Source organism: Cataglyphis hispanica, chromosome 1 (genome assembly GCF_021464435.1).
Source record: "Cataglyphis hispanica isolate Lineage 1 chromosome 1, ULB_Chis1_1.0, whole genome shotgun sequence".
Taxonomy (NCBI): Eukaryota; Metazoa; Arthropoda; class Insecta; order Hymenoptera; family Formicidae; genus Cataglyphis; species Cataglyphis hispanica.
Window position 1 is genome coordinate 14,628,543 of NC_065954.1, and position 20,802 is coordinate 14,649,344.

At 37.0% G+C, this 20,802-nt stretch overlaps 1 protein-coding gene across 2 annotated transcripts; it reads right to left on the reverse strand.

The window, feature by feature from the left end:
- Nucleotides 1–364: 364 nt before the first annotated feature.
- LOC126848445 (G protein-coupled receptor kinase 1) lies at nt 365–18,982 on the reverse strand. 2 transcript variants are annotated; one of them, XM_050589366.1, is made up of 15 exons: nt 17,913–18,982; nt 5,476–5,552; nt 4,612–4,685; nt 4,402–4,503; nt 4,208–4,282; nt 4,060–4,121; nt 3,932–3,989; nt 3,651–3,842; nt 3,257–3,564; nt 2,999–3,173; nt 2,394–2,771; nt 2,265–2,319; nt 2,044–2,192; nt 1,781–1,873; nt 365–1,501 (listed from the first exon to the last, which is right to left on the reverse strand). In XM_050589366.1, exons 1-15 carry the CDS (start codon nt 18,023–18,025, stop codon nt 1,343–1,345), a joined length of 2,070 nt encoding a protein of 689 aa, XP_050445323.1. In that variant the 5' UTR covers nt 18,026–18,982; the 3' UTR covers nt 365–1,342. The 2 variants fall into 2 exon arrangements, with proteins under 2 accessions (XP_050445323.1, XP_050445332.1); XM_050589375.1 differs by lacking the exon at nt 4,612–4,685 and having other exon boundaries at nt 17,913–17,974.
- Nucleotides 18,983–20,802: the final 1,820 nt, after the last annotated feature.

Genomic DNA, 20,802 nt, shown 5'->3' on the forward strand with positions numbered 1-20,802 from the left:
AATCTATTCGTTCATAAATTACGAATAAAAATTACTAGAGAAGATTTGAATTATTATTTAATTATAATTAATACGTATGATTAATCGAAATGAGAAATTGGTCTTCCACAAATGTATTAAATTTCGATCGTTACTTTATAAAAAATGGACCATAGATCAATTTATTCGTATCATTGATATGTAATTCTCGTATAACTTTGTTAGATCGAACATTTACTAATTTCGTACAATCGTTCAATCATGGTGACGCGTAAAGATTACGATCTGTTCAAACATAATGTAATGGAGATCACAAATACTTACTCGCACCTTTAACGTTGATCTACTGACACAAGATGTAGGACGAAAGAAAGCTCTTCTCATCTACGTTCATCGCACATTTTATTGCCAGAGCGGACTCGCGTATATCCACTCGAGCGTACACATGTTTGTATATTCGGTATTAGATTTTTTTGGCTAATATACAAACGAGTTTTCTTGTTCTTTCTCTCTCTCTCTCTCATTCTCTCACACTTAATAACATAATAAATAATGGGTCACTTCTGTGTTTCATCGCAAGGATAATATATAAAAACCGGTCTCTTTCTCTGCATTATTAAATAAATTAAGTAAACGAGCGATACGACGAAACATAAAAATAATAAGAACACGGGATCGCGTAGAATACTAGGTTATAACCTATAATAATACACTACCGGATGTGTCTCATGTTTATCGTGTGTTATCTGTTAATTTTTGTTCGTCGCTCGGTCGGTCGCTAGTCGCTACGTCACATATTGCACATACAACTAATGTACAAATATAACGATGCCTACTGGTTCGCGCCAGTGACCAAAAGGAGCCGCGATTAAGTATATGTGTATGTATGTCTGTGTGTTCTTGTGTATCACATGTGCGTGCGTGTACGTATATGTTATGTATGGGCATGCGCGCATTATCCTCGTGGCCCTGGGAGAACGTACGCACAATACGATACTACTTGGCTAGAGTCTCTATAATACACAGCGCAGCGCTATCCGCCGTATAACGGAATTTTTTGGGACGTTCCGTTTGTGATCGAGATGTGCCAAGAGAGGAATTTTTATCCACTTGTTTGTTTTTTATTTTGCTGCAGCAAAAAATTGAGAGCGAGTTTTCGGAGGACGAGGCACTACGAGTGTGTTTTGCCATCGACACCATTTCATGAGAAACGCTCCTCCCGCTCTACTTAAATCTCTTTCTTCATTCATCGCTACTCTCCCCAATCATTCGATTAGTATAAAAAAAGTTGCTGCTGTCGCTGCTGCGGGGCAGTGGGACTGGAGTATGTTGGTGCGACGTTGTACGTGATGGCGACGATGGGCTAGTTTCCGTTTGTGGATCGCTGTGTCGCCGGAATCACGGCGTCCCGCTCAGTCCCGTAGATCTTACCTGCTTTCCTCGCCATATTGCCGAGCATCTCCATTGAGCATTTATGAGCCGATCTTAATGAGAGTGCCCATTCCTTCAAACTTATTTCATCCTGCAATAAGATTGTTAGTGTTTAACTATTCGACAATTGGATGGTTCAGACTTTTTACTTAAGAATCTTAAATTTTTTTCGATTTTCTAAAACAATACATTCGGCGTTAGTGCCTTTTACTTCTGTTAAAACTATTCGTACAAAATACTCAAACTTTAAATTAAATATTATTTTCACATTTCAAACTAAAATATTCTTATCTTTTAGATGAGATTATTTTATATGAGATAATTTGTATTTTGTCGTCAAATAAAGGGTATTGAAAATAAATTCACTTACGGCATTTGTAAGTACGATCTTTGCATCCCTTGTACGCATTACGATGCACTGTTCTCCTTTAACAAGCTGCAGATCTGCTCCGACTTCCTCTACCTAAAGACATTGCATATTGTATAATATAGAACACTTTTTTCTCGCGAGTAAAACAAAATATGAAATATTTACAAGACATAATTACCAATCTACAACACTTTAATTTGACATTTTCATTCTTACTTTTATCCCTTTCATGTATTCTTGTCCTTTGTAAGCGATGCACTTACCTGATCGAGAAACACGAGCTCGGGCTTAGTCGCAGATTCTGGATGTAATTCTAACCGATTTGGATAAAGTTTCGCGTAACGCGTTTGCCATGCGCTCGCGAATGGACCTCCTAACTTTTTTATATAACCGTGTAATATACAGTCCGAACCTATAAATACAAATAATTGACATTGTATCAGTTCCATCTAAATTTTAGAATGTCGAAATACAACGCAGTTACCTTTCTCATCCGTGTCAAATCGTTGTTTTTGTTTCGCCTTTTTCTTATTTTCCAACTGTCAAAAATATAAAATGCAATCAGTTACTAAACAGAATGATATTATAAGCAATTGAAATGTGTCTCTTTTACCTTATCTGTTTCGTTATTGATTGCTTCGAACACAGTTTCGGCTACTTCAGCTTGCCATCTTTCGGAGATGACTAAAGGAAAGTTTTTGTATAGATCTTGATCCGCCTCCGTCAGTTTGATTCCCTTTGTGTCTTCCTCGTCGAAGGAACCGATGTCAAAGGCATCTGCAGCGTTGACTTCACCACGCGGCGGTATTAAGGGCGGCGTATACTTTTGCAGATACACCTGCTGCCAATCAATACCACTGAAAAATGGGTGTGCCTTCAACTCGTCCGTGCTGTTGCCGCGACAGCCGAGTCTGTTGTTAACATCTCGTTGTAGCAAACCTTCCAACAGTGATCGCAACTCTCGCGAAAACGTCTCCGGTAATTCAACGTTCTGTAAACGATTAAAAAATTGTTCAAATTTTCGAGAGATTTTTCTCGGTATCGTTCAAGAGATTTTTATCGATATCATTATCTCTGCTGATTGTTTACTGCAGCAATGAATTACAAATAGAAAAATTGTGTATTTTTTCAAAAATTAATTTAATTTTTCAACGTTATGACTCAATGTGTATCATCACAGTTGCGATGAAATATCGAAAGTCTCAGTGCACAACTCACCATAGTCAGTGTCATACGGTCTATCTCGTGCTTGTCCTTGGTTTTGTGTTGCCTAAATGGACTATGGCCTTTCAAGAGCTTGTACAGCATACAACCGAAAGAGAACCAGTCTGCACTCGAATCGTACGCGGTGCCCTTCGAAAGTACCTCCGGCGCCATATATCCGTGCGTGCCACTGTTACAAAACAGGAGATATAGAGTGATGCGTTGTGACGCGTCGATAAGTTTAATCGTACTTTAGCACAGTATTATACATACACGCTCGCGTGCGGCTTCTTCTTCGAGAAATCGCATGCTAATCCCAAATCCGATATCCTAACGTGACCATGCTCATCCAGTAATATATTCGCAGGTTTCAGATCACGATAGACAATGTACCTACGGTGCATGTGTTCTAAGCCGAGAATCACCTCCGCGGCGTAGAACTTCATTTCCGGTTCGTTGAAGACTCCGTGTTGACTTAAATGGTAATGCAAATCGCCGCCGTTCATCAGATCCAGGATGAAGCATAACTTGTCCGCCGTATGAAATGCGTACGTCATACACACTATGAATGGACAATCTACCTGCAGTGACAATATTTTATGTTTCGCTATTGTCGTTTATGACTTATCGCAGATATTTTCATTTTGAAAAAAAAACACACACTTACTCCGGTGCTGACTAGCGAAAGCATTATCCTCTCGTTAAGAGCTAACGTTTCACCCTGTTTCATCTTAATGCGCTTTTTATCCAGGCATTTCATGGCGTACATCTTGCCGGTATCCGCTTTCCGGCAACCATATACCTCGCCGAAACCACCCCTGCCTATTATTCGATGCACGCTGAAGTCGTTCATCGTCAACTATAATTTCATTAAACGATTATAATACAATGTCAAAAATATTGTCCTCTCGAAAAAAAATAATTCAACTAATAATTTGAGAAATATACCTGACTTTGAACATTCAACTCTAAGTTTTTCCACTGGCAAAAACGAGTGTATTTATCGCTATAAAAAAAATCATATACAATTTATTCATTACAAATCGTAGCATTTATATATCATCAAAGTATTGTACCTTTCGAGAAATTTCTGAAACGGTTCCCCTCGCAGATGGTTAAAAATCTCCTCGATGTACGGCTACAAATAGAAAGGATTTCGTGAGTCATGTAAATATCGATACGTATGCGCAATCGCGTAGATAAGGCTACGAGACATTGACCTACCTCGAACAAGTTAACTGGGACTTCATTCTTCATAAGATATTTGTGCACGTGAGATACCGCCTCCTGTGAATATTCCTACAAAAAATACAAAATAAATGCGTTATTATATATCAAAATCCCAGATAAAATTTTTCTCTAGCGATATCTCTAGAGGAAAGACGTGAATGTTCGACTCGATGCCGTGTTATACTTACGTGAGAATGTGCCAATAACTCTTTCATGATGTAATTGTCGTAGATCTCTCTCGCAAGTTTTCTCCTCTCTTCCGGACACTCGAGCTTCTCGTACGCTTTGATCTACAATGCATAAATAAGCAATTTCTTTACGCAGTTGTCTCAGCGACATACGGTATATGCGAGGCTACTGAAATTTAATTAAATAGTGTGCGGGCTAAAAACACGAACCTCTTCGTAAAACCTAAGTTGCGGAATCGGTTCCTCCGCTACAGTCTCGCAGAAGTCTTTGAATAAAAGGTAACCTGGAAGTATATGTGGAGTTTGCTTGACATCGGCGAATATTACAATATTGTCACAACTCACTACATTGACATTGTTCTCACGCAAAGTAATAATTCTTGATAGAAGCAAATAAATCCGTATAAATCAGCGCGGTTCTGCTAAAGAGAACAGAGATTTTTCCAGGTCATCTCAGAGAATAGCGATCCATTCATATATTTCATTCTTCATGCGCGACGCAAAGAATCAAATACATTGTTAAATCATCTTACTTTTTATCATCTTACTATTTTTTATGCGATTGAGATAAAAATCTGTTCGATTCTCCAAAAGGCGTAATAAAACAATGCTTTAAAAATACTGAACACTCGATTAAAACGAGACTGTCAATCATCTCAAGAGTATCTTTATTAAATTTTTTACGCGCACAAATATTTATATTTGTAATTAACATTTTTGAAATTCACGATACAAAACAAAAGTCGCGAGAATTATTCTGTACAATAATATAATTACGACTACAATTATCTATAAATTATTTATAAATAGTGTATGCATGCGTCTCGCACAGTTGTATCAATCAAAGAAAATGTGCCAATATCTAAAATAGTATACATCAAAGTCATATCGTTAAACATAGATAGAAACGCTTATGGGGAGAAAGTTCTCTTCGTTAGAAACTCGACAAACTATTAACTCGACCAATTTATGATCTAAATCTAAGCATCCCTTTGTCTTTAATCTCGTCAAACAGCAAAGGTCGCGAATAGCGATGGATTAAATAATGGAATATCGAAGCAACAGCTTACTCACCTAACATTTGATTAAATATTTTGTCGAAGTTTACTTCGTTATTCTTCTCCAGATATCTGTGCATAACGCTCCTAACGCTGAAACAGAAAAGATTCATTGTATAATTAATAAATAGCCTTAATATTTTCTAGATTACTATCTCCCGTCTCTCTCTCTCTCTCTCTTTCTTTGAGCAATTAATAAAAGTAATAAAAGCAACAAAAATGTAGGCAATAATTACGGAAAATAATTACAAAGAGTGTAAAATAAATTAAATACATCAAAATAAGATAAAAGCTTAAGCATAAAAAGAAAAAAAAATGTAAGAAAGAAAAAGAATTATAAAATAAAAGTTATATATATATATATATATATATATATATATATATATATATATATATGTAAAATATACAAATGTTTTTTTTATGTCGTATAAATGATTTATATTTTCTGTTACATCATGAATCACAGATATATATTTTACATTAATAATAAAGAGTTCCAATAATAACAGATATCAGAAATGACCAATAAAATATAAAAGAGGGTAAGGCAATGTAATAAAAAATCTAAAAACGACATAAAAGAATCGTTCGTATATTTCTAAGCAAAAACGAAAATATTTGCAAATAGAACGAATATTCTTTCAAACGAAAAATAATGAAAGTGAAGCGTGAAAGAAAAACGGTAATATCTCCATCAATTAGTTATAAGGTTACCATCTCAATCGAACTTTGCGACCGGAGATTATGGTCTATAAAAAAAAAAAAAGCGAAAGAAAGAAGAAAACTTCAGTTTACTCTTCTCCAAAATATTATTACATCTTTTCATAGTTGAGGTTAAATTTTGATATATAAAAGGATCCTTTCCTCTTAATTAAAGGTAAATTTATACATTGAGCAACAAACAGCAAATGCAAATTTTTATTATTAAAGTTCGGAAGATGTTTACGCTATAATGAAATGCAAACGGAATATTCGTTATCGTACAATTTGCTCCTAAAGTGGTACGTTAAAGAAAGTTTCAAATAAATTTAATTTTGCGCGTTTATTGTATTTATTCATTGCTCGTTCGCTTGTGCATACCTGCTTTTATAAACGCATTGCTGACCAATCACGCTTATATTAAATGTTTCATTCGCTATCTAAAACGTATTTTTTTCTGTATATAAATAATATTCAGCGACATAAAAAATATTTTTCATTCAGAGAACAAATATTTCAAAAATTCGTTCCAAATTCCGGAAATTCCGGACACTAGGAAAGTGACGATCCTAATCAGTTATTCCATCAAACGTTGCCGTCGATAAACTTATCAAAGATGCGCTCAGCATTTCGTGGAAGATATATTAGCGTGCTCGGTGATCCGAAATCTCCATACGTTTTGCCGCACCTATATCACGGCGAAATTGATCAATATGTAAAACGGTGGAGTTATATAGCCTGTCATATCTATATAGCGATTTATGAGTTTGCATGAACACAAATGCTATGCCGTGCTCGAATAACAAAGCGCTGCCTCGCAATACTGTGACAAGATACATAATAGCCAATTATTTGACAAAATACAGTGTGCATCTCTTTTTCCTCCAATTATCCAAATGATTCGTGACATACACGCGGAAAGTACAATATACGTAGGAGTAGAGTTCATTCTACTACATGAAGACGTTAATTAAAATCGCTTTGACACTCTTTATTTTCTCGTGTATCGCTGCGCCGTGATACCTGATAAAATGACTAATTAAAGTGACTAATTAACCGTCATAAATATTATATTAGTTGAGCGATTGCGTCCATTGCTAGCCGCGATAAGTAAGATTTACAATGACTTTTCAATTGTAAATGACAGGTAAAATCTCTTTTTTATATTCTAAGCATATTTTATAGACTGTTCCAGAAAAATGTTTTTTTTTTTTTTTTTCCTGGAACAGTCTATAAAATATGCTTTTCTTGAATGAAAAGGAAGAAATGTTGGATAGAAAATAACACATTTTCAAATCAAAGATTATAATAATAATTATCAAGATAATTATATTGTATTCTTCAAATGACACTTATAATATTGAAGTAAAACTGTAATATTGTTGAAATTTAAGATTATCAAATTCTTATGAGAAGATTATAGATTATAGATTGTTGCGTATATACGAAACAATGAATTAAGTTGAATATATAAGTTTTGATTTGACATTTCTTTCTTTCTGTGTAAGATTCGACGGATTGAGCAGGCCTACATTATATGATGTGATAATTTTTGTCGATCGCAGCACCGATGCAGAAACACATGCACTTTGCAATATTAATTTTGATATTCTAGCTATGCAAAATAAACTATGTTCACGAACGTTTATTTATGCAAATTGATCGATAAAATAAATAGTGTCAGAATTACAGTCAGTAATATCAAGTCAAATTGAATGAATATCGTAAACTACCAGGTATCATCGCAGCATCGCAGTCAATTGCTTCGCAGTACGAGCTTGTAACTGTAAATAATAATTGCTATTTTAGTCGAATGGCCAAAGTAACTAAGCAATTTAAAAGAACACTCGTTGAAAAGCAACGTTCTTGTGATAACGAAAAGGTAATCATCTGAATCAATGACTCTTGGAGAGATAATATTAAAGGGTGTGTACATTAAAAGCGCATTCTTAAAACAGCTTCTCCGCGATGGCTTTTTGTATTTTTGACTTGCGAGAAAAAATATTGTCAGATAAAATAATTTGATAACATTATACATTAATATTCTTTAAAATCCGAAATAAGAAAATAAAATATTTTACTTCTATTTATGGTAACATATAATATCGAATGTTTTCTTTTATCGCGTGCAGAATTACTGCAAGAAAATCATTTTTATTTTCAAAACTTTTAATGAAAAAAATTAAACAAGTAATAAGATGGTTAATCATTGAAGAATTATTACCAAAAATTTTCTATATGAAAATTTTTTTCTAAAAATTCTTATCACAAAATATTCAGTTTTATTAATCTTGAGTAACTCGTATTTATCATCATCATTTGGTTGATCGTCTATGAAATCCATTCGGCTCCGAGTGCCTTTCTACTTGTCGAATAAATAATTAAGTTTGCCAGTTTCATCTACAGTGTATTTCTTATTTATGCAATAGCGCTTCAGGGACTGATCACCATAGAGATACCAAGGGCATGATTTCTCGCTAAATTATACAAGCTATCAGAATCACCGGTTGGATCGGATCGGCAGCGGTCGGATTTTTAGTTTCACGCAATCGTGCAACACTAAAGCACCAAGCACTTCTCGAAAGTCTCGAAGAGTTAGTATGCAAAATGGCTACTTGTAAAACAAATATTAAAATTTATTCTCTCGAACGCATCTCGCGCTACGCCATGGATTTTTACTTCACGCTAACGTAAAAGCGTTTTATCATTTATATTATCCTTACTAGTTCTTGAATAGCCGCGCGATTATTCATTGCTTAATAAATTAATGTCGTAATTTATTCACATATTATTACGGAAATAACTAAAGAAAGTAACTACTCAAAAAATTTTAGAATATTTAGAAACGAGGTAGATGAGTTCTTCTTCAAGCTATTGTAACGCGCAAATGATCCGGAATGGATCACGTGAACGTCCAAAGTTTTAATTTTTCTTTAGTTCGCGTGGCGAAATAGGCGTGGTCAACGAACTTCCGTTGAGAAAACGATAGCTTTCCTCTTCGTGAGACACTGCCATAAATCTGGCAGAACTTAATATCGTCCGGCTCCCCCAGTTCCGCGTATCTCTATACGTTTTATCGTTCAAAGTACGACGACAAATTGCACAAGGGAAAACCATTGAGGGGAGCGAATGAAGAAGCGACGAATGCTTGCCAGAAAGGAGAGTCCCCGGGTCATCGACTTTGGCATTTGCGTGTCCCACCCTTGCTCAATACATGCGTACTTTGGAAGGATCGTTCGATATTCTAATATTCCCCGCGCATGAAATAAAGATAGAGAATTATCTTTGAATGTCAATGATATACATTTTCTGTAAGCAATTAAAACTATAAAAAGAGAAACGTAACAAAATATGCAAATAAACAACCGCATCCTTGGCATTTTGGAAAAAATGTCTTTGCACAGCTGTCTGAATTATAAAATAGAATGTAGTAAAAGGCACGCGAAGGAGATTATAAGCAGAGTTCAAGGATGAATGAGCGGCTGTAAAGACTGTTTCGGATCAACTTTTGATACATAGTCGAAGATGGATTAATTCCCGGTGATGGAACAAAAGTATCGAGCAGAGGAAGAGGAGGGGAATGAGCTTTGCACCCAAACAAAATAAATCCTCGTGTTTGGAATATCAAACGATTGGTTGGAATATCGCTATCGCGTACGCCAGTGTTATATACAATAATGACATTTATTTATTCGATGATTCTGATCGACGCACTGAATCTGAAATCGAGCACATTGTGCGAGTATGGTAAAAACGGCAGTTATATGTAAATTCTTCCATTCGGAATCCGTTTAGTTAATTGACTCAGCATTGATCGAGCAGAAAACAAAATACAAAAAACAAAAAAAAACGGCAATCTGACAGACTTGCCCGTTGCTAATTAAATATCACTTCCAGAACTCCAAGTTTTTTTTTTTAAATTTCGTGTAAAAACATTCGTCCGATCTTAGCTTAATAAATCTTCCGACCAGTTTGCTGTCGTCATTTGAATCTTAATTCAAGAACGTAAAAATACGTCAAAGCAAAATACGTCAATCAAGTTCCGCATACCTATCTTGAGACGCAGTCGATGATTCGATAATTGTAAAATAATGTACCTATCGAACCGTCTTGCGTATTAAAAATTAATCTCTGATGACTCAGTTGATTCCTCATTTCGACGAAAGGATTCCAACAATAAGTATACAGATTTATTAATCGTTATTACCAATACTCTTTGATAATAGCGTCACCGCAAGATTTGACGGTCGCGAGATTACATGTCGCTCGATTAGACGTACTCAATTGGATTTTAGGCGGCAGACCGAACAGTTTACGTCGAAAATGCGGCGCCACGGCCGTATAAACCATGCTCGGCTTGGCGTATTTCTGTTCGCGTCCCAAAAATCAACCAAAACCTTCCATGCGCGTTGCAATAAACGTTCCTCTAAAAGCAGAAGAAGTTTATTGAAACGGAGATTATTCGCGTCGTTCTTAGTTGCATTAGCTAGCCACGCAGTAAAGTCATGCTCTGCTTCGACACAAATCCTGGGGTACTATTTCTATAAGATACACATCCAAAATGCAAATACATTTGCACACGTCATACTTTTGTTTATCTGTATGCGTATGTCGATTAAAATAGGCCTTATTTCTGCTGTCACTGAAATTTTATCAATTAGCAACGTTTCAATGAAACAACGCTTCGTTAACGCTCGAGAAAATCGTCCATCAAGCCGATTGATTTGTGTAATGTAAATTGTGTAATTAAAAATTGACATTTGACCTTTTATGTGTGCGTAGATGAGAATATTTAATTACGTAATCCCTATGTTATATAGTAAAAAACCGATGTTGTGGTTCTCCCGCGAGAAGACTCATTTATCATATCGAGGAAAAAAAAATGACTGAGAATAATAAAAGAAAAATGAGAAATATTCTTCGGTATCGGCTTAAAATTCGATGAAACGTCATTTATCCTTGTATTGTATAATGCGATCCGGCCGCAGTCGAGCGCGGAAGCGCATCGCGGCTCGAGTATCAATCATTTCTAAAGTTATGCCCTGCATCAGGGATTAAAATGCAGCGCGAATGCGGTTAAAGCGCGTAAACAAGTGGCGACGTATAAGCGATATAACGAGGGACGTGGATCGGAATTTCCACAACAGCCACTATCCATTTCCATCGATCGCTACTATCGTATTCCACGAGCAATTTGACGACGAGAAAATTACACTTTGTCCGTAAAAGCGGCTACGGATTAACGAGGGGCGCTCCTCATGCCCGCGTATCCTTTTAGGCTCGCGCCGGCAAAGCGGATTCGCTCTTACGCCCCGTTTCTGGGGCTTCAATTTCCCTGGCCTCTATTCCCCTTCTTTCTTTACCCTTGATTGCGATCTCCTCTTCTTTTTTCTCTCTTTTTTTTTTTCCTACGTGAATAGGGTAGTTTCGCGGCTGCCATTCAACGCCTCTGAAGGCGCGTTGCAGCGTCGATAAAAGACGGTAATTAATGCATGTAGTCGGCGGGAGGGAGAGTGGGAATGGGGTATCCTATATTTACGGTGACAGTTATGCGTACGCGAATGTGACATATATCGTAGTACGATGAGAATACTCGACGTATCTCAATTGTATGTCTGTCAAGAATGCCCTTTCGTCGCAATCGCGCGCGTTTCGAATATTCACTTTTATTCACCATACTTTGATACTATTTTCTTTATTACATTTTACGTTCCGTTTTTCTTTTGCTAGTGGTGCAAATAAAATATTTATTATATGTTGACTTTCATGCTAACTACATTTGTATTTTCTAAGTTACATCCGGAGCGCATGAGTAATAAAAGTCTTTCATTTTCATTGGTGATGGAAAAATAAAAAACATAAAAAGTTTGAAAATATCAGTTAGAGTTGTAAAGGAGCAAATGACTCCGTCGGGCATCAAATGTCACTCGGACATAATTATTTAATCTAGCAAGAGCTCTCGTCATGAAAGTTTGCGATAGCGCGCGTGACTCTGTTTCTCTTTTTCTCTCACATGAGACTTTACTCCTTTTATTTATTCTCCTAAATTCGTTTTTATACAACAAGTCGGACGTTTTTACAACGACACAAGAGTAACGAGAGATAGGTGTATTTATCCAACTCGCTGATTACTACCTTTAATTACATCGGGGACCGCAGCTTCCTCGATATATGTCCTTCCTGAAGAGCAGTAGCTGCCTTTTTCGCGTATTTGCTCAGAGTTATTTCCTTCCGCGCGAAAAAGGGATAGTAGTTGTCCGTTCCGAATATCGAGAGTAGAACGAGTGGCCTAGTATTTTATCGATTCCACCTGGGCCAATCAACGATTAACCGATTCCATCCGACGACACTGACGGAAATGTCAATACCGTCTCGCGTTTGAATTCTCGTGAAAAGGAGCTGTGTCAATGCGATAAAAAAAATCTATTTAAAAATATATATAATTAAGAAACAGACACGAGAAAAATACCCCTATATATATATATATATATATATATTTATATCTGTACGATTGTAAATGTCTGGCGAGTGGCGGATTAATGTGGCGATATAGAGCTACATTAATAATCTCGTGAACTAATACGCTTACGACTCGCTCCGTCGTAATAATCCGAGGATTTATGGGAAGTCGTTTTGCGAATAAGAAGTCTCTAAAGAGAGGGAGGCATCTCGAGAGGCGCCGGCACGTCGACAACGTTAAGAGCAGAAGAAACCGAACAAGAACGGCGCATATCGCGAGAGAGAAAGTGAGAGAGTGAGAGAAAAAGACAGAGTAAACTTTACCGAGCGTCAACAGTAGCGATGATTCGACTATTTGTGGACCGAAACAAGGTACACACTTTGTTTCGTATACTACACACCTTCCTCTCACAACCATACTTCTACGTCTTTTCGATCGTTCTATGATCAAATTTTTCATTGCCGTAATAAAGAATGCTCGCGGTTCGATTGTTGGCCAAAAATCCGGCGTTTCGTTACAGACGAAGGGCAAAAAAAAAAATACAAAGACAAAAATAGCTCACATTCGCACTGTATACGCAACCGGTATTTCTCCGTTAGCTCTACGTATATTTTTTCTATTCGCCTGCTAGGAAATTTATCATTTGCTTCTGACATACCGGAAATCGCGGTAAGATATTGAAGAAACGTAGTGGTAGAACGGCACGAGTGCATGCCTGTTTCACATGTTTCGCACGAAGAGCAAGAAACGGTAGAGGGGTCGGTTAATCAAACTCGAAAATTGAGTTGTTCCAAGCTTTTACTATATTAGACCGGCATACTACGTGCCGTATCGCGATATCGCATCATATTTTATAATCCAAGGATGTATAGCGCGCATGAAGCTGTCTCTCGTGTCGTTAAAGCATCAATATCCGCGAGTCTAACATAAAAATTAAACGCTGATTTTACAATAAAAAAATAAATTGTCCGACCAATCCGGCGAACTTTTGTCTCGGGTTCTCTTTCTCATGTGACACTATTTGCTACGCAATGTGTTTCGAAAAACTTTCAAAAAATATGTGTATATTTTTTTTATTAAATATTTCAATTCGTGTATCTCATAGTTTTATAAACTCTTAAATATCGCGTAAATTATACCTGATAACACGTAGGTTACGAGCGCAGCTTATAATTTACCAAGTTAATGATCAATCTCGCAGGCTCTAGATTTTTTCTTTCCTTTCTCCCCTTTTGGAATCTTATTTTACGCGACGTGATGCGATCCCTCTGCGAGGTAAGAGCGCGAAAAAAAGGGATAGTTATCGCAGTTTCCAGATGCGCGTTCACGCATTTTTAACTTGGCGGCCACGTGAAGGTGCGAGGGTACGCTACGTGTCACCGCTCGCGCATTAATGCTGTCATGAATAATCTGATCGTCGTCGCTACGTATGCAATTTTTTTTAATTAGCCAGCCCTGAACGGCAGGAGAGACTGCGACGTCGCCGTTGACAGCGCGTTAACGTTGACTTATACCGGATTTATAGTCGATGTAACGGTCGACTGGGTCGATGTAACAAGTCGAGTATACTCGACCAGTGTCAACGCTTTTAGTCGGGGTTAATTTTAGTCTAATATTAGTCGACTAAGCTTCTCTCAGCGATTACTACGCTACGTAAACTAAGCATATGACCTGGTTACAGTTTATTTGAGAAAAAAAGATCGTCGGCATTGTGTGTCCCCATTCGATCGCTCAAACTCGTCGTCGAATGAGTTTATCACGCGTGCAATTTTTCCTTTCTACAATAACGTCAATATATCGATTCGGCAAGTCGCGATATCGAAATCTTATCGCGTCGATGATCATCGCGGAATTGGGCGCGAAGGAGAGAGGCAATGCTTTTTATTTGAATTTATTTCTTAATGATCACCTTGATGATGAATAATACAAATTAGCCGCGTTCTCGTAATGTTATAAAGCGTTACAAAAATAATGAGCTAAAAACAACTCGCGCACTCTGACATTTTCTAAAATGCATCCATCGAGGTCGGATCTGATCCCGCTATAATAACCCGAAGGTTGAAGAAAATCGGAAACATTTTTTTTTATACACGTAACCGTAGTAGCCAGAGAAAAATTGTATTCTTTTTTATCGTAGATTAATTTTGCATTTTTCAAAGATGTTTGATATTATGATCCCTTTATGGTTTACTTATTACGCGAGCGCGGAATTAGTTGTCAATGAGAACTCTATGGAATTAAATTTCGTTGGTTTATCATAGAAATGGGATCGACGTAACGATGTCGTTAAACAACACCATGTATTACAGCGTTTCCTATTATTTATCTCGTCGTACAAAAATTATTTCCTTTATATTGACGATCAATTTCAATCCGATCTTTGCGCCGACGAAGGGTGAGATTATGTTCAATTGCAATATGAAACTCACACACACATACATATGTAGCCTTGTGCATTCTTCCGATCGCAGAACATACAAAAAAGGTGCATATACAAGGTGTCTAGTTAAATCTTGTAAAAAAATTTCCTGAAAAATCCCTGATCTTTCAAAATATTTTTGTTCAAAATTTCAAGTAAAGAGAATATTTTACAGGTTTCTTGTGATGCAACTTTTAATGATTTTTACTCGTGCAAAAGAAGAACAATGAGCTACTTGAACAATGATCTTAAGTTTCAAGTGCTAAATGTAGCTTTCGTAAAATAAACATTTTTTTTCACTTGCATAACATTTTCATTTTTCTATCACTAAAAAACATTACAATAAAAAGAATATGTGCTGCACATTCAATATTTTGTTATATGCTAAGATATTGAATTATTAGATATATTTTAGAAACAAAAAGATATATATTTATAATATTAAAATATTTATATATATTTTAAGCACATAATGCATAGCTTATCGGCGAATTGCCAATCGTTTACAATATAAAAACAGAGTCAAAGAAAAATTTGAAAAAATTCCCTGAATCCCAATAAAATTCCATGAGAATTCCCTAATTTTTTCAGGTAAAAAAAAATCCTGAGAATTCCAGATTCTTCATGTTTTTCCAAGATGTAGACAGCCTGGTATATACAGATTATTAGCGGACGGGACGGGAGGTTGCGTAATATGTATCTATTTATTTGACGGCATAATCAAATGTCTATGCGCGCGATTAATTACGCCGCTACCGCTCGATGTCGATGGCTTTGAAGGAATTGCCAGGATCGATCACGCTTTGAGAACTTTGCTCCTAGCCGAATACAGTTTAGCGAACTTTCGTGTAAGAGAAATATATGCCATGCAGAATAATCGATACTCCTATCTACGAAGCAGCTCGCCGACGATGAACTTCCATTTGTGTATCGTGCAATTAAATCGATATATATTCGGCGAATAAGACGTGTCGCGCATTCGAAATGCTTTGAGATTGTCGACTTTTAAGCTTCACTGATAGACGGACACGGCGGTGTGTAATCCGATATTCAGCACCGCCATTCATTCACGCACCGGATTCGGTGCGCCAGATACGTATTCTGACACTAACAAGGAACTGGACTGACAAAACTATTACATTGATTCTATTTTAATCCAGAGAATAAATAGCATCGTTTAATGGAATGAAAGAAATTAAAAATAGAACCGTTTAACGCGCGGTTTGTTTTTGAAAATCTTTTCGATCTTTCAAAACCACAGCAGTTCGATTTATCCGTCAAATCCGCTTGTTTGCTTATGTTCAAAAGTTAAATTTCTCTGTCATGTTTAAGAATCATATTTTTGCTTACATAATTAATTGTATGCTTTAAATGCTTCATGTTTTCCCAAAGAATATAAAAACGAATCGTGAAATGTTCTTTTAAATGAATATCGGACATTATCGCACTCGATTGTACATTATTTCCTTTACAAGGATTAACGATAAAAAAAAAATGATTGAAACGACAAGAAAAGAAAATTAAATCTATTGGCTTTTTAAATCTATTGTGCTTACGCTCTGCGTTTTCATACGTATATATATATATATATATATATATATATATATATATATATATATATATTTTTTTTTTTTTTTCCCCTTAGAGTTTCGTAATTTGTAGAATTTTCTGAACTTTTTGTAATATTTTTAACGTCATTTTGTAGAGACACATACATATTTTCTAGCTACATAAAAAAATAACGAATACAGCTAGAAGGCATATCCCATAGAAATTCCTAGCCTCGTTATGGTTAGACATCCCTTACGCCGCTCAAGCACGCAGTTTTGCCTTATTCAGTGTTTCGACCGTGCACGTGAAACGTACGCTTGGCAAATCGCCAGCAAAAACGAAGCTTGCCACCGAGTCGACTTATTTTCACGAAAGCGAAAGCTTCGGTAATATATCCGTGGTTTGCGGGCCGAAAATAACGCCAACAGTGTAAATATTAGCAAGATTATAATCGATGCAAAGTATCGATCGATGATATAATATGGAGGAAACAAGCGACCTTCCGCTTTTCCGAGAGATGAACCGAGAGAGAGAAAGGGAGAGAGTGGGATTGTGCGTGATCGATCGAACGAAATTTATTCCGATCCCGGGAATTTAATCTTTCCAAGATAAAGCGAAGTTAACACACGAGCATAATATCGTGTGTGCTTTATATATATATATTTGTATACGGAGATTGACTCGAAATATCGGTATCTCTTGACGATGAGAGATCCCAGATAGATTGTCGGTCAAAGAGAGATGTTTTAACGTCAAAACATCTCACGCGAAACAGACAACATAATTCATTTCTGAGATTTATCGAGATCGATTCTCTATAACGAAAATACACGTGACTGAATCTGATTATTTCTTCAACATATCGCGCGAAAATCCGATTCTAATATCTGACGATCGTGAAGCCTATCTATTGAGAAAATTAGAAAGAGATTTGCGACCGGCAAAACCCTAAAAGTTCGCGCGTCGACTCTCGGCATTGCGGCTGTTTGTAAACATTTTTTTTCCCGGCAAACTCGCGAAACCGAGGAGCGATAGCGAGGAGGAGACCGTATGATTGAGAGATTGAGATTTAAACGTCGTCACGAGAGAGATGCATCGATAACGACGTAGTTTTGAATGGAGCACGAGAGACGATAAAGAAAGAAGAACAGAGGGAAAATACACAGGCGGAAGAGAGAGGGAAGGGAGGGGCAGGAAATGGGGAGAGGTCCTCCGGCGGACGGGCGGTCGCTGCCGCCGCCGTCGCGCCGTCCGCCTCCTCCTCGTATCGAACCGCACGCACCGGAAGCGGCCGGAAATCGCGTAGTAAGGAGAGCTCGTGTACCTAGGATCCGGCAGAACAATTCTCTTGCTGGCACGGGCGGCCGGTGTGCACTTGCTCTTCTCCATGGCCATCAGGTAGCTGACATCGGCCAGCACCGCCTCGAGATCCGCCATTTTCCTCGGTGATCCTTTCGTCAATGGATTGTCGCGCCGAACACGATGATCACCCCTTCTTCGTCGAGCGGGGTCCTGCCTGCCTCCTCTATTCTTCCTTCTCCTCCTCTTCCCTCGCGTCCGGCACCTCCGGACCTAGCACACGCAGCCGAGAGCCAGCCGCTTCGCTCTGCCACGGGCGGTGCTCCGCCGTGTTTCTCACTGCCGCATATTTTTAGCGTAATACCGACGACGATGATGACGACGATGACGGCGACGGCGACGATGACGACGGCGGCGAGGATAGCATTCCGTGCGATCGAACGAACGCGCCTCGAGAGAGCCTCGCTCAATTGACAGATCCGATCCTTAATTGACAGACGAACATCGATCGACGAATGATCGTGACACGGAGCGAGTAACACCGACAAAGGTTAGTGTCGTGGCAAGGACAACACGACGCTTCAGAGGACGATGCTCTCTTCTTGTCTCTCTCCTTCTCTCTCTCTCTCTCTCTCTCTCTCTCTCTCCCTCTTTCACGCGCCTTCCGTCGCCTCGTTCCGCTCTATCCTTCTCCGTTTATCCTCTCGAGATGTGCGAGACACTTCTCTTTTTCTCTTACAATATCGCCTCTCGCATGTACGACTACGCGCCGCGACGAAATTCTGGCCTCTTTTTGGCCGCGCGAGCTCCCATTTTAACGCGACGCGACGCGACGTACCGTTCCTCGTCACGCCCGTGTACGCGATTGACGTCGCGCGTCAACTACGCAGAGCAATCCGAGATTAATGACGTATCGGGGTGATCGGACGCGCGCATTCACTCCGAGACGAGACGCGCAAAAATTTCACGCGTTACGAACGCAGTAGGCGCACTGGCAAAAAAAAAACAACGGGATCAAAAACAAGTTCACGACTGCTCGCCCGACAGTCGACGACTCACAGATCACAGATCACAGACTCACACTCACTCTACTCACATCTCACACTCCGTGCTTGCTCGCGTCCCAATTGGTTGAGCGCCTCTCGCGGAACAGACGCGAATTATCTGATTGGTAAAACAGTTCCGATCGATAAACCAGGTTGCGATACGAATGCGTAAGTGACGTGAGTAATCGTCGGAAAGATAGTTCTCTGTAACCTTATGCATCATTTTCTTGGCTATAATGACAAAAAATGCGTTAAATATTTAATACTTCTATTGACAGAAGTTAATTTATATCTCTATATACGTTTACATATGACACACGTGTGCTTGATTATAATTTTATTTTTTAATTAATAATGAGATATTTTATCAGGATTATGATATATATATATATATATATATATATATATATATATATATATATATATGATATGTAATTTTCTTATAATTGATTGTAAAGAATTTTTATTTAAATAATAATACGCACTTTTTTATATTTAAATGTAATTTGTCGCCATTTGAAATTCCATTAAGTGCGTTTACATACATCCTATCCATAATAAGGAAATGGCTTTCATTTATACGAGCCAATGACACTGTCGTTATTCATCGGAAACGGTGGAGTCGATTTACGCAAAATTGATCAGATCGATTGCACTCATTGTAACACATGCCATTCAAACTTGACAATCGTATTACAGACTATAATATCACAAAAGCAATCGTGTGACACGCAATTTAAAATTGCTAGGCTTTTAAAACTTTTAAAAACATATGAAGACTTAAACAAGAGATGAATGGAGAGAAATAATTGAACAAAGAATTTAAAAAAATAATTAAATATAGAATAAAAAAAAACAACTATAAAATACAATAAAGTAGAAAAATAAAATAGAAAAATCTGTATAATATTATAATAATGGTTTAATGACTTATATACAATTCCATTACTTCAAAAATATTATTAAGTCTCAAAAATTGGAATATTATAGAACTTTTGTTATATTTACTTCGCAATCATTACTACATATTGCGACAAATACGTAATTTACGTAAGACCATCATACCCGCAGTTCAACAAACGTACTAGAAACTCACAAATCGAAGATTTCACTTGTGTTTAGTAATAAGAATATTGACATAAAGAGTGATAAAAATAAAAGTAAAACAAAAGCTCTCAGCTTAAAATGAGAACAGTAAAATTTATTTGAAAATAATAAGCATATCCTCTGTGTCGTCTATATAATATTCTTTGCTTTTTTTAATAAGTATAATTGTTTTTTCTTTTTATAATTTATTTGTATATATATATATATATATATATATATATATATATATATATATACACGCATAACATAACAAATTCTGATCATCTATAATTTTGCTTTATATCATATTATTATTATATGTTCGAAAGATATCTCATTTTGCGAAGTATATATTAGAGGTTCCATCTTGCTGTATCGATATATACGTATATGTGCTACTGTCTAACAAGCGTAAACGATGCCAGAGAGTTACGTAAAACGAAGGACACTAGTTTCGATGTTCGCTATCGATATAGGCTTCCGATACTTGTACAATTGTAGTTGTTGCACTGTGGGAACGTCTTTTAACAACAGGACATTTGGCAGTCATACTAAACGACACGGTGTCTGGATCCATTTAAAAACTCCATTGTAAAAAGAATTCCTTTTTTTATATTTATTTATTTCAAAATATAGACGATTTTTTCACGTATATATTAAATTCTGATTTTGTTAAAATTAATTTTAGAATCGATTGGCAAAAAGCGTATATATTTGCATGTTTTTCTTCCGAATCATTGTGAATTTAATCAGACGAATAACTCACACAAACAATTTAATATA